Source organism: Erithacus rubecula, assembly GCF_903797595.1.
Source record: "Erithacus rubecula genome assembly, contig: scaffold_248_arrow_ctg1, whole genome shotgun sequence".
NCBI lineage: Eukaryota > Metazoa > Chordata > Aves > Passeriformes > Muscicapidae > Erithacus > Erithacus rubecula.
Window position 1 is genome coordinate 1 of NW_027636074.1, and position 15,137 is coordinate 15,137.

A 15,137-nucleotide genomic window follows, 5' to 3' on the forward strand; every position below is an offset into this window, starting at 1 on the left:
GGGAAAAATGAGAAAAATGGGAAAAATTGGATTTTTTTTTTTTTTCCTAGGATTTCCTGTACAGATCCATGGGGACAGCACTGGGGTTGTGTCCCAGTAAGGAACTGGTCAGGAAGCAGCTCCAGGAACTCCTGGAAAACGCCCGGTACCAGGAAGAGGTGGAGAGGGAGGTGAGGAATTCATGGAAAATCCCAAGGATTTGGGAAAACCACAAGGGAATTTTTTGAGAATTTTCATGCTGGGAAAGGGGTGGAGTCGCTGCTCCCGGTGGGGTTTGGAATCTGTGGGAATGTGGGGGTTGGGCTCCTTGGAATTCCGTGATTTTTTTTTGTCAGGGGTCCCGTGGAATTCCAGGATTTTACTTGAAATTCCACGATTTTAGTTGGGATTCCTTGGAATTCCAGGATTTTAGTAGAGTTTCCGTGGAATTTCAGGATTTTAGTCAGCATCTGACAGAATTCCAGGATTTTAGTTGGGATTTCTTGGAATTCCAGGATTTTACTTGAAATTCCAGGATTTTCGTAGGGATTTCTTGGAATTCCAGGATTTTAATAGAGTTCCCATGGAATTCCAGGATTTTAGTTGGATTCCAGGATTTTAGTAGGGATTCCTTGGAATTCCAGGGTTTTACTTGATATTCCAGGATTTTACTTGGGATTCCATGAAATTCCAGTATTTTAGTAGTGTTCCCATGGAATTCCAGGATTTTAGTCAGGATCTGACAGAATTCCAGGATTTTAGTTGGGATTGCTTGGAATTCCAAGATTTTACTTGCAATTCCAGGAGTTTTGTTGGGATTCCATGAAATTCTAGGATTTCAGCCAGGAATCCCAAAAAATTCCAATATTTTAGAGGGATTCCGTGGAATTCAGTTATTTTATTCACGATTCCATGAAATTCTAGGATTTTAAAAGGATTCATTGGAATTCCAGGATTTCAGTTGGGATCTCAAGAAATTGCAGGATTTTAGTCAGATCCCACAGAATTCCAGGATTTTAGCAGGAATTCCATGGAATTCTGTGGTAGGGAATGGGATTTTCCCAATGGGATGGGGGTGAAAAGTGTGGAATTCTGTGGGAATTGGTGGCTAAAATCTTGGAATTCCTTGGAAATCTTTGCTGAAATCCTGGATTTCCGTGGGAATCTCTTGCTGAAATCCTGGGAATTCTGTGGGAATTCCATGGAATCCTGACTAGAATCACGGAATTCTGTGGAATCCACTCTAAAATCTTGATATTCCATGAAATCTCTGTTAAAAATCACAGAATTCCTTTTCTAAAATCCTGGAGTGCTGTGGGAATCTTTACTAAAATCCTGAAAATTCCTTGGGATTCCACCTAAAATCCTGAAAATCCATGGAATCCTACTAAAAATTCTGGAATTGGTGCAATTCCTGTTAAAATCCTGGAATTCCATGGAAATGTTTACTAAAATCTTGGAATTTTGTGGGAATTCCATGGAATCCTGACTAAAATCCTTGAATTCTGTGGGATCTGACTAAAATCCTGGAATTCCAAGTAAAACCCTGGAATTCCATGGGAACTCTACTAAAATCCTAGAATTTCATGGAATCCCAACTAAAATCCTGGAATCTCAAGTAAAAAATTTCAAGTAAAACCCTGGAATTCCACGGGAACTCCAAGTAAAAGCCTGGATTTTCAAGAAATCCCAACTAAAATCCTGGAATTCTGTCAGATACTGACTAAAATCCTGGAATTCCAATAATTCTCTGTTAGAAATCATGGAATTCCAAGGAGCTTTTTTTAAATTCCTGGGATTCTGTGCAATCTAATTAAAATCCTGGAATTTTGTGGGATCACGACTAAAATAATGGAATTCTGTGGAAATCCTGACTAAAATCCTGGATTTCCCTGGGATTCCTGGCTAAAATCATGGAATTCTGGGGAATCCCAACTAAAATCCAGGAATCTGACTGGAATTCATGGAATTTCAGGGATGGAGCATCCAAAATTTCCTGGGAATTCCATCCCAGCTTTTCCCAGGCAGGAATTCCTTCCCAAAATCCCAGAATTCCAGCCTGGAATTGGTCTTAGAATTCCCTTGGAATTCCAGGAATGAATCCTGAAAAAAAACTTTGGGAATTCCTGACTGGCCTCTCTGGGATTTTATTCCTGGAATTCCTGCAGGGTCTCGCTTCCTGCTTTGGGATTTGTGCCCGGAATCATCTGGAAGAGACTTTGGAAAAGTTGGAGGAATTTGTGAAATCCGACGTCTTCAAGAAATCCCAGGGATTGTTCAGCATCTTCAAGGTGGGAATTCCTGAGGGATTTCTGGGAATGGGAAATTGGGAATAATGGGGGAAATGGGGATAATGGAGAATAATGAGAATGGGAATAATGGGAATAGGAAATTGGGAAAAATGGGAATAATGGGAAATTTGGAATGGGGAAAATGTGAATGGGAAATTGAGAATGGGAATAATGGGAATGGCATTGGGGAAGATGGGAATGGGAAAAATGGGATTGGAATGGGGATGGGAAAAATAGGAATTCTGAGAATGGGAATTCAGGGAATGGGGGAAATGGGAAAATGGGAAAATTAGGAATTCTGGGAATGGGGGAAATGGGAATGGGGGAAATGGGAAAAATGGGAAAAATAGGAATTCTGGGAATGGGGAAAATGGGAATGGAGGAAATGGGAAGAATTGGAATGGGAAAACTGGGATTGGGAAAAATGGGAATTGCAAATTGGGAATGGTAAAAATGGGAATGAAAATGGGATTGGGAAAAATGGGAAAGAGAAGTTGGGAATGGGGAAATGAGAATGGGAAAAATGGGATTGAAATGGGAATGGGAAAAATAGGAATTCTGGGAATGGGGAAAATGGGAAAATTGGGGAAAATGGGGAAAATGGGAAAATTGGAATGGGAAAAATGGGAATGGGGGAAATCCTGGGAGTGGCTGAAGGAGCTGGGGGGTCTCATCCGGGAGAAAACTGGGTGTTCTTCCTAAAATCATGGAAAAACATGGAATTCCTACTAAAATTCCAAAATTCAGAATTCCAAAGAAACCAAGACTAAAATCCTGGAGTTCCAAGGGATCCTATTAAAATCATGGAAATCCTGAGTGAATTAATGGAATTCCAGGATTTTAATCAAGGTCCTATGGGATTCCATGGGAATTCCAACTAAAAATCATGGAATTCTGTGGAATACCTATTGAAATTCTGGAATCCTGCTAAAAATCCTGGAATTCCATGGGATCCCTCCTAAAAGTCCTGGAATTCCATCGAATTCCTCCTCAAATCCTGAAATTCTGTGACATTCCTACTAAAATCCTGGAATTCCAAGGAAATTCTTCTCAAATCCTAGAATTCCAAAGAATTTCTCCCAAAATCCTGGAATTCCAAGGGATCCCTCTTCAAATCCTGAAATTCCATGGAAATTCTCCTTGGATTCCAAGGAATTTCTGCTAAAATCCTGGAATTCTGTGACATTCCTACAAAAATCCTGGAATTCCGAGGAAATTCTCCTCAAATCCAGGAATTCCACAGAAATCTTTCTGGAATCCAGGAATTCCATGGAATTACTCCCTCAAATCCTCCTGGGAATTCTCTGGAATTTCCTTTCTGGAATTCCCAGCATTCCCAAATCCTGGTTTTTCCATATTTTGTCCATAATTTTTCTATGTTTTTTCTGTGGTTTTTTCCATGTTTTTCCCATGGTTTTTCCCATGATTTTTCCATGTTTTCCCATGTTTTTTCCCTGGATTTCCCCTGTTTTTTTCCCTGGATTTCCCCTGTTTTTTTCCCTGGTTTTTCCCTGTTGGTTTTTTTTTTTTTTTTTGGTGTTTTTCCCCTGTTTATTCCCTGGATTTTCCCTGTTTTTCCCTGGTTTTACCATATTTCCCCCCTTATTTTTCCCATATTTTCCCCTGTTTTTTCCCATGTTTTTCCCCCGTATTTTCCCCATATTTTCCCCATGTTTTTCACCTGCTTTTCCCATATTTTCCCCATATTTTTCCCATGTTTTTCCTGTATTTCCCCCATGTTTTTCCCATGTTTTCCCCATGGTTTTTCCCCATATTTTCCCCGAATTTCCCCCATATTTTCCCCATATATTCCCCATATTTTCCTGTTTTTCCCACTATTTTTCCCATGTTTTTCCCATATTTTCCCCATATTTTTCCCCATATTTTCCCATATTTTTCCCTTCTATTTCCCATATTTTCCCCATGTTTTCCCCATATTTTTCCCTGTTTTTCCCACTGTTTTCCCCGTATTTTCCGCATGCTTTTCTCACATTTTCTCCATGTTTTTTTACCTGTTTTTCCCCATATTTTCGCCATATTTTCACCATTTCCCCGCTATGTTTTCCCATGTTTTTCCCACATTTTCCCCCTATTTCCCCCACATTTTCCCCATATTTCCCCATATTTTCCCCATATATTCCCCGTATTTTCCCCATATATTCCCCGTATTTTCCCATTTTTCCCCGTTTTCCCCATGTTTTTCCCCATATTTTCCCCATATTTTTCCCATATTTTTCCCATTTTTTTTCTGTATTTTTCCCGTATTTTCCCCATATTTTCCCCATGTTTCCTCCATATTTTCCCCAATATTTCCCCAATATTTCCCCATATTTTCCCCATATTTTCCCCATGTTTTCTCCCTGTTTTCCCCCATTTTCCCCATATTTTCCCCATATTTTCCCCAATATTTTCCCATATTTTCCCCAATATTTCCCCATATTTTCTCATATTTTCCCCATATTTTCCCCATATTTTCCCCATATTTTCCCCATATTTTCCCCATATTTTCCCCATGTTTTCCCCCATATTTTCCCCATATATTCCCCAATATTTCCCCATATTTTCCCCATATTTTCCCCATATTTCCCCAATATTTCCCCATATTTCCCCATATTTTCCCCCATATTTTCCCCATATATTCCCCAATATTTCCCCATATTTTCCCCATATTTCCCCAATATTTCCCCATATTTTCCCCAATATTTTCCCATATTTTCCCCAATATTTCCCAATATTTTCCCCAATATTTCCCCATATTTTCTCATATTTTTCCCATATTTTCCCCATATTTTCCCCATATTTCCCCCTATTTCCCCCATATTTTCCCCCTATTTTCCCCATATTTTCCCCATATTTTCCCCATGTTTTCCCCCATATTTTCCCATATATTCCCCAATATTTCCCCATATTTTCCCCATATTTTCCCCATATTTCCCCAATATTTCCCCATATTTTCCCCAATATTTTCCCATATTTTCCCCAATATTTCCCAATATTTTCCCCAATATTTCCCCATATTTCCCCCATATTTTCCCCATATTTCCCCCATATTTCCCCATATTTTCCTCAATATTTTCCCCCTGTTTCCCCATGTTTTTCCTCAGGAAAGGAGCGAGGGGGAGCTGGAGAAGCTCCGCAGTGCCCTCGTGCTCTGCTACGGCCGCGTGGCCGAGGCGGCGCCGCCGGAATTGCTGCATTCCCGCCTGGAATCCCAAATCCTGAAAAACATCCTGCAGCACGGCCACACCAAGGTCAGAGCCTGGAATTTTACAGGAATTTTACAGGAATTTTACAGGAATTTTACAGGAATTTGGTGGGAATTTTTCAGGAATTTTTCAGGAATTTTTCAGGAATTTTCCAGTGATTTTTCAAGAATTTGACAGGAATTTTCCAGAATTTTTCCAGTAATTTCCGGGGAATTTTTCAGGGATTTTCCAGGTAATTTCTAGGAATTTTTTCAGGAATCTTCAAGAAAATCTCCAGGGATTTTCTGGTAATTTTCCAGAAATTTTGTGGAAATTTTCTGGTAATTTTTCAGAAATTGTCTGGGTTTTTCAAAGGAATTTATCGGGAAATTTTCAGAGAATTTTCCAGGAATTTTCCAGGATTGTTCCAGGAATTGTTAAAGAATTTTACAGGCTTTTCAAGGAATTTACCCTGGAATTTTCTGGGAATTTTTTAGGAATTTTCAGAGAATTTTCCGAGAATTTTCCAAGAATTTCCCCAAGATTTTCTGGAAATTTTCTAGTGTTTTTCTGTGAATTTTCCAGGATTTTTCTGCAGCTTTTCCAGGAATTTCATGTGAATTTCCCGGAAATTTTACAGGAATTATCACAGGAATTTTCTGGCCCATTTCCAGGAAATTTCCAGTAATTTCCTAGGATTTTCTTGGAATTTTCTGGAAATTTTCTGGGAATTTTCCCAGAATTTTTCAGTAATTTCCTGGGAATTTTGTAAGAATGTCCCAGGAATTTTTTAAAGAAATTTCTGGAATTTTTCCAGGAATTTCATGGGAATTTTCAAAGAATTTTGCAGGAATTTTAGAGGAATTTTCCCAAAATTTTTTAGGAATTTTCTGGGAATTTCTTAGGAATTTTGTGGGAATTTTCCTGGAAATTTCCCAGCAATTTTCCAGGTATTTTCCAGAATTTTTCTGAGAATATTCTGAGAATTTTCCTGGAATTTTCCGGGAATTTTCCAGGAATTTTCTGGGAATTTTCTAGAGAATTTTCCAAGAATTTTCCACTAATTGTCCAGAAATTTTCCAGGAATTTCTCTAGAATTTTCTGGGGATTTTCTGGGAATTTCACAGGGATTTTCCATTATTTTTTTCAAGAATATTACAGGAATTTCCCAGGGATTTTTCTGGGTATTTTGCAGGAATTTTTACAGGAAATTTGTACAAATTTTCCAATAATTTTCTGGGAATTTTCCAGGATTTGGTGGGAGTTTTTCCCATGGGTGTTTGGAAATTTTGGGGTTGAGTTTTGCCAGTGAATTTTTGGGTTCTTCCCACTGAAATTCCATTTTTTTCCTGATGGGATTTTGGGGTTTTTCCAATGGAAATTTTTTTTTCTGGTAGAATTTTCCCAGTGGAATTTAATTTTTTTCTGCTGAGATTTTGGTTTTATCCAATGGAATTCCATTTTTTTTTCCTGCTTCGATTCCATTTCTCCCAATGGAATTTTCCTGAAGGAATTTGGATTTTTTTCTGCTGAGATTTAAAATTTTTTTTCTGATGGAATTTCTGCTTTTCCTACTGGAATTTTGGTTTTCCTGATGGAATTTCATTTTTTTTTTGTGATGAAATTCCATTTTTCCCAACGGAATTTGGGTTTTTTTCCAATGGTATTTCAGCTTTTCCCAATGGAATTTCATTTTTCCTCCACTGGAATTTCTTTTTTTTCCCGATGGAATTTTTTTTTTTTCCATTGAATTTTTTTTTTTTTTTTTCCAAAATTTTGTTTTTCTTGCCAGGATTTTGGTCTTCTGGAATTTTAGGGTTTCCCGGTGGAATTTTGTTCCTTCCAGCTGGGATTTGGGATTTTCCTGATGGGAATTTTGTTTTTCCACCCGTTCAGGTTCTGGGAATAAAAGTAGAGACCAAGGTAGGGAAATTTGGGATTGGCCTTGGAATTTTCTCTCTTTCCACCTTTTTCTCTTGTTCTGGGCTGGAATCGCTTCCGGAGAAAACGTCGGAATTCCTGGGAAAATTCCCAGAAAAAAGGGATGGGAAAAGGCAGAGGGGCCTGGACATTCCAACCTAAATGATCCCAGAATTCCATGATCCAAAAATTCCATGATCCCAGAATTCCATGGTTCTCTAATTCCACAGTTCTGGAATTCCATCATCCCAAAATTCATGTTCTGTCATCCTGGAATTCTGTGATCCTGGAATTCCATGATCCCAGAATTCCACTGTTCCATTTTTCTGGAATTCCATTAATCCAGAAATTCCATTGTCCCAGAATTCCAGAATTCTGGAATTCTGGAATTCCATGATTACATAATTCCATGATCACATTATTCCATGATCCCAAAATTTGATGATCCCACAATCCCATGATGCTGGAATTTTGGGATACAAGAATTCAAAAATTCCATAATCCCAGAACTCAGTGATTCTGAAATTCCATGTTTCTGGAAATTCCGTTATCCCAGAATTCCATGATCCCAAAATTCGATGATCCTAGAATTTCACAATTCTGTAACTCTGAAATTCTGTGATCCAAGAATTCAATAATTCTATGATCCTGTAATTCCATGAATCTGAAATTCCATTAATTCCATAAATTCCATGATCCCAGAATTCCATTATTTCATAAATTCCACAATCCTGTGAATCCACAATTCCATAATTCCATGATTCCACGATTCTGGAATTCTGGGATTTTGGAATTCCATGATCTCACAAATCTAAGATTCCAGAATTCAATAATTTTGTAATTCCATGATTCCAGAATTTCATGATCCCAAAATCCAGTCATTCCATGATTCCAGAATTCCATAAATTCCATGATCCCAACATTCCACAATCCCAGAATTCCATTATTTCAGAATTCTATGATCCCAGAATTCCACAATCCCATGATTCTGAAATTCTGGGATCGAAAAATTCGAGAATTACAATTTCCCATAATTCCACAAATCTGGAATTCTGCGATTCCATAATTTCATGATTCCAGAAATTCCGTGATCCCGGAATTCTGTAATTCCATGATCTCATAAATCCATGATCCCAGAATTCAATCATTCCATGATTCTCGAATTCAATCAATTCCATAAATTCCATGATCTCAGAATTCAGTAATTCCACAATTCTATGATCCCATGATTCTGGAATTCCATGATCCCAGAATTCCATAAAATCCTCTAAAATTCCCGAGTTTCCCAAAGGCCTCCTCAGCCCTGGATCCATCCCAAAATCCATCCCTGGAGTTTCCCTTGGGATAAATCCTGAAGTTTTTCCAAATCCAGGGAATTCCGAGGGCTGGGATTGGGGCATTCCCGGTGTTTTCCATGGAATTTTCCTGTTGGGAATTCCTTCCTTGAGCTCCACTAATGCCTCTCCCTCGCTGGTACTAACGGCTTCTGCCAGGAATTCCAGGTGGTTTTCCAGAATTTTCTGGAATTCTGGGTTTTTCCTGGAATTCTGGGTGGTTTTTTAGGGATTCTGCAGGAATTACAGGAATTCCTGGATTTCCTTGTGATCTGCTGCAGCATTTCCAAATTTCCAGGGGCTCTGAGGGGGAGGGGGAGGAGAGGTTTAGGCAGTCCCTGGAATTGGGGCTGGAATTTTAGGGGAATGGGAGACTTGATCCCATTGATCCCGGTGATCCCTGTGATCCCAATCCCATTGATCCCAAAGATCCCATTGATCCCAGTGATCCTGATCCCAGTGATCCCAGATATCCCAAAGATCCCATTGATCCCGTTGATCCTGGTGATCCCAATCCCAGTGATCCCAAAGATCCTGGTGATCCCATTGATCCGGGTGATGTGGGTGATCCAAATCCCAAAGATCCCATTGATCCCGGTGATCCTGATCCCAGTGATCCCACTGATCCCATTGATCCCAATCCCATTGATCCCGGTGATCCCATTCCCAGTGATCCCATTGATCCCATTCATCCGGGTGATCCCAATCCCAGTGATCCCAGTGATCCTGGTGATCCCTGTGATGCCTGAGATCCCTGTGATCCCAATCCCATTGATCTCAAAGATCCTGGTGATCCCAGTGATCCCAATCCCAGTGATCCGGGTGATCCCAATCCCATTGCTCCCAGTGACCCTATTGATCCTGGTGATCATGATCCCAGTGATCCCAAATATCCCAGTGATCCCATTGATCCTGGTGATCCCAATCCCAGTGATCCCATTGATCCCGATGATCCCAATCCCAGTGATCCCAAAGATCCCAATCCCAGTGATCCCAGTGATCCCAATCTCAGTATTCACACAGATCCTATTGATCCAAATGATCCCACAGATCCCAATGATCCCACAGATCCCATTTATTCCAATGATCCCAGTCCAAATTATTCCAATTCCAATGATCCCAGTGATCTAAATCATCCCTATCCCATCAATCTCCAATTTCAGTGATCCTGGTTTCCGGGATGACCCCACAGATCCCAATCCCAATGGTCCCGGTTTCCAGGCTGATCCCAGTGATCCCAGTGATCCCAGTGATCCCCGTTCCTGGACTGATCCCAGTTTCAGGACTGATCCCGGTTTCTGGGCTGATCCCAGTTTCAGGGCTGATCCCAGTTTCAGGGCTGATCCCAGTTTAAGGGCTGATCCCAGTTTCTGGGCTGATCCCAGTTTCAGGACTGATCCCAGTTTCAGGGCTGATCCCAGTTTCAAGGCTGATCCCAGTTTCAAGGCTGATCCCAGTTTCAGGACTGATCCCAGTTTCAGGGCTGCTCCCAGTTTCTGGGCTGATCCCAGTTTCAGGACTGATCCCAGTTTCAGGGCTGATCCCAGTTTCTGGGCTGATCCCAGTTTCAGGACTGATCCCAGTTTCTGGGCTGATCCCAGTTTCTGCATTGATCCCAGTTTCAGGACTGATCCCAGTTTCAAGGCTGATCCCAGTTTCAGGACTGATCCCAGTTTCTGGGCTGATCCCAGTTTCAGGACTGATCCCAGTTTCTGCATTGATCCCAGTTTCAGGACTGATCCCAGTTTCAGGGCTGCTGCCAGTTTCTGGGCTGACCCCAGTTTCAGGGCTGATCCCAGTTTCAGGGCTGATCCCAGTTTCTGGGCTGATCCCAGTTTCAGGGCTGATCCCAGTTTCTGGGCTGATCCCAGTTTCAGGACTGATCCCAGTTTCTGGGCTGATCCCAGTTTCAGGGCTGATCCCAGTTTCTGCATTGATCCCAGTTTCAGGACTGATCCCAGTTTCAAGGCTGATCCCATTTTCAAGGCTGATCCCAGTTTCAGGGCTGATCCCAGTTTCAAGGCTGATCCCATTTTCAAGGCTGATCCCAGTTTCAGGGCTGCTCCCAGTTTCAGGACTGATTCTGGTTTCTGGGCTGATCTCAGTTTCCGGGCTGATCTCAGTTTTTTGGTTGATTCCACTGATTCCAATCCCAATGATCCCAGTTTCTGAGCTGATCTCAGTCTCAGAATTGATCCCAGTTTTTGGGCTGTTTCTAGTTTAAGGGCTGATCCCAGTTTCTGCACTGATCCCAGTTACTGGGCTGATCCTGCTGATCCCAATCCCAGTGATCCCAGTTTCCAGAGTGATCCTGGTTTCTGGTCTGATCCCAGTTTCTCTGCTCATCCTGGTTTTTGATCTGATCCTGCTGATCCTTATCCCATTTATCCCAGTTTTGGGGCTAATCCTGGTTTCAGGGCTGATCCCAGTTTAAAGACTGATCCCACTTTCTGAGACTGATTCCTGTTTCTGGTCTGATCCCGGGTTTTGAGCTGGTCCAGCTGATACCAATCCCAGTGATCCCAGTTTCTGAGCTGATCCCAGTTTCTGCATTGATCCCAGTTTTTGAGCTGATCCCGGTTTCTGGACTGATCCCAGTTTCAGGGCTGATCCCAGTTTCCAGGTTAATCTCAGGTTTTGGGCTGATCCCACTGATTCCAATCCCAGTGATCCCAGTTTCTGAGCTGATCCCAGTTTCTGGGCTGATCCCAGTTTTTGAGCTGATCCCAGTTTCTGGGCTGATCCCAGTTTCAGGGCTGCTCCCAGTTTCAGGACTGATCCCAGTTTCTGGACTGATCCCAGTTTCTGGGCTGATCCCAGTTTCAGGACTGATCCCAGTTTTTGAGCTGATCCCAGTTTCAGGACTGATCCCAGTTTCAGGGCTGATCCCAGTTTCTGGGCTGATCCCAGTTTTTGAGCTGGTCCAGCTGATCCCAATCCCAGTGATCCCAGTTTCTGAGCTGATCCCAGTTTCAGGGCTGATCCCAGTTTCGGGGCTGATCCCAGTTTTTGAGCTGATCCCACTGATCCCAATCCCAGTGATCCCAGTTTCTGAGCTGATCCCAGTTTTTGGGCTGATTCCAGTTTTTGGGCTGATCCCAGTTTCTGAGCTGATCCCACTGATCCCAATCCCAGTGATCCCAGTTTCTGAGCTGATCCCAGTTTTTGAGCTGGTCCAGCTGATCCCAATCCCAGTGATCCCAGTTTCTGAGCTGATCCCAGTTTCTGAGTTGATCCCAGTTTCTTGGCTGATCCCAGTTTTTGAGCTGATCCCACTGATCCCAATCCCAGTGATCCCAGTTTTTGGGCTGATCCCAGTTTTTGGGCTGATCCCAGTTTCTGAGCTGATCCCAGTTTCAGGACTGATCCCAGTTTTTGAGCTGATCCCAGTTTCAGGAATGATCCCAGTTTCTGGGCTGATCCCAGTTTCTGGACTGATCTCAGTTTTTGAGCTGATCCCAGTTTCTGGGCTGATCCCAGTTTCAGGGCTGATCCCAGTTTCTGGGCTGATCCCAGTTTCAGGACTGATCCCAGTTTCTGGGCTGATCCCAGTTTCAGGGCTGATCCCAGTTTCAGGACTGATCCCAGTTTTTGGGCTGATTACAGTTTCTGGGCTGATCCCAGTTTTTGAGCTGGTCCAGCTGATCCCAATCCCAGTGATCCCAGTTCCTGAGCTAATCCCACTGATCCCAATCCCAGTAATCCCAGTTTCTGAGCTGATCCCAATCCTGTTCCCAGGACACGATGCTGAAGCTGAGCCTGGCTCGCAGCATCTCCATGATCAGCCGAGCCCTGGCCCACGGGAATTCCGGGAATTATCCCGGGAATGACACCGGGAATTCCGGGATTTGTCCCCGGAACGGCCCCGGGGCCTCCGCCAGTATCGCCCGCAAGGCCGAGCTCGTGGCACTCATGGTGGTGAGACTGGGATGGACTGGGATGGACTGGGATGGGATAATGGGATACTGAGAGGGACTGGGGTGGACTGGGATGGGATAATGGGATACTGGGATGGGATAATGGGATAATGGAATGGACTGGGATGGACTGGGATGTGATAATGGGATACTGGGAGGGACTGGGATGGACTGGGATGGGATAATGGGATACTGAGAGGGACTGGGGTGGACTGGGATAGAACAATGGGATACTGGGATGGGATAATGGGATAATGGAATGGACTGGGATGGACTGGGATGTGATAATGGGATACTGGGAGGGACTGGCATGGACTGGGATATGATAATAGGATACTGGGAGGGACTGGGATGTGATAATGGGATACTGGAGGGACTAGGATAGGATGATGGGATGGACTGGGATGGGATGATGGGATGGACTGGGATGGGATGATGGGATGGACTGGGATGGGATGATGGGATGGCGTTATTGGATGGACTGGGATGGGATGGGATAAAGGAATACTGGGATGGACTGGGATGAGATAATGGGATACTGGGATGGACTGGGATGGGATAATTGGGACAATGGGATGGACTGGGGGACAGTGGGATGGATTCAAATAGACTGGGATTAACTGGGAGGGACTGGAGTGGGATTAACTGGGATATTGGGATGGGCTGGGATGGGATAATTTGGACAATGGGATAGACTGGGAGACACAGGGATGGATTCAAATGGACTGGGATTAACTGGGAGGGACTGGGATGGGATAATGGGATCCTGGGATGGGATCCTGGGATTGACTGGGATGGGATAATGGGATACTGGGATGGACTGGGATGGGATAATTGGGACAATGGGAGGGACTGGGATGGGATACAGGGATAATGGAGTAATGGGATACTGGGAGGCAGTGGGATGGGATGATGGGATGGACTGGGATGGGATACTGGGATACTGGGATGGAGTAATGGGATACTGGGAGGCAGTGGGATGGGATGATGGGATGGACTGGAATGGGATACTGGGATGGGGTAATGGGATACTGGGAGGCACTGGGATGGGATGATGGGATGGCATAATGGGATGGACTGGAATGGGATTGGTATGGAATAATGGGATACTGGGATGGACTGCATGGGATAATGGGATGAACTGGGATTAACTGGAAGGGACTGGGATGGGATAATGGGATACTGGGATGGACTGGGGGACAGTGGGATGGATCCGAATAGACTGGGATTAACTGGAAGGGACTGGGATGGGATTGGGATGGGATAATGGGATACTGGGATGGATCGTGGGATCCTGGGATGGACTGGGGTGAGGTGGAATAATGGGATACTGGGATTAACTGGGAGGGACTGAGATGGGATAATGGGATACTGGGATGGACTGGGATGGGATACAGGGATAATGGGATGGAGTAATGGGATACTGGGGTGGAATAAGGAGATACTGGAATGGACTGCATGGGATAATGAGATGAACTGGGGTTAACTGGGAGGGACTGGGATGGGATAAGGGAATACTGGGATGGACTGGGATGGGATTGGGATGGACTGGGATGGCCCAGAAATTCAGGGGAAGCAGGAACTCAGAGATTCAGGAAATTCAGGGAATCCAGGATCCCTGAATTCCCATTTTTTTCCCTTTTCCCAGGAATTCCTCAAGGCAGAACCTCCCGACTCGCTCCGCACTCGGCTCCGGCAGCAAGTGCTCAGCACCTGCAGCCACCTCCTGTATCCTTGGGAATTTTGGGAATTTTGGGAATTTCGGGAATTCCTGAGCCACGCCAGGGAATTCTGGGAATTCCCAAAATTCCGGAGCCGCCGCTTCTGGGAGTTCCAGGATCAGGATTTGAGATCGGGATTTTTTTTTTTTTCCCCGTGGGGGATTTTTTTTTTTTTTCCCTTTTCCAGGACTTTTTTCCATCTTTTTCATTTTTTTCCCCATTTTTCCTTCTCTTTTCTCACTTCTCTTTTTTTTCCCCGCTTTCTTTTCTTTTCTTTCCCTTTTCCTTCTCTTTTCCCTCTTTTTCCCACTCCTTTCTTCCTCGTTTTTCCTCTCATTTTTCCCTCTTCTTTTTTCTTTTTCCTTCTTTTCCTCCTTTTTCCCTTTTCTCCTCTTTTCCTGCTTTTCTCTTTTTATTTTTCCCATTTTTCCTTTTCCTCTTTTCCCTTTTCCCCCTTTTTCCTCCTCTTTTCCCCTTTTTTATCTTTTAATTATTTTCATTTTTCCTGCTCTTTTCTGGTCCCTCAGCTTTCAGCATCCTGGGGCCATTCCCAATTAATAATTCCCAGTTCATAATTCCCAATTAATATTTCCCAGTTAATAATTCCTAATTAATAATTCCCAATTAACTAATTCCCAATTAATTCCCAGGTGATAATTCCCTATTAATCATTCCCATTCCCATATTTTCCCTGATCCCAGGATTAATTATTCCCATTTAATAATTCCCAATTAATCCATTCCCACTTCTCCCTATGAAATTTCCATTCCTGGACTTTCCCTTATCCTGG

General features: G+C 43.1%; 1 protein-coding gene across 1 annotated transcript in view; it reads left to right on the forward strand.

Moving 5' to 3' along the window:
• Positions 1-54: 54 nt before the first annotated feature.
• MROH1 (maestro heat like repeat family member 1) overlaps positions 55-15,137 on the forward strand; it is a 78,242-nt gene continuing 63,159 nt past the window's right edge. Inside the window, exons 1-6 of the mRNA XM_079332369.1 lie at positions 55-170; positions 2,148-2,270; positions 5,375-5,521; positions 7,352-7,378; positions 12,448-12,627; positions 14,275-14,354. Coding sequence (XP_079188495.1) covers positions 69-170; positions 2,148-2,270; positions 5,375-5,521; positions 7,352-7,378; positions 12,448-12,627; positions 14,275-14,354 — 659 coding nt within the window. The 5' untranslated portion in view covers positions 55-68. The remainder of the gene's footprint in view (positions 171-2,147; positions 2,271-5,374; positions 5,522-7,351; positions 7,379-12,447; positions 12,628-14,274; positions 14,355-15,137) is intronic.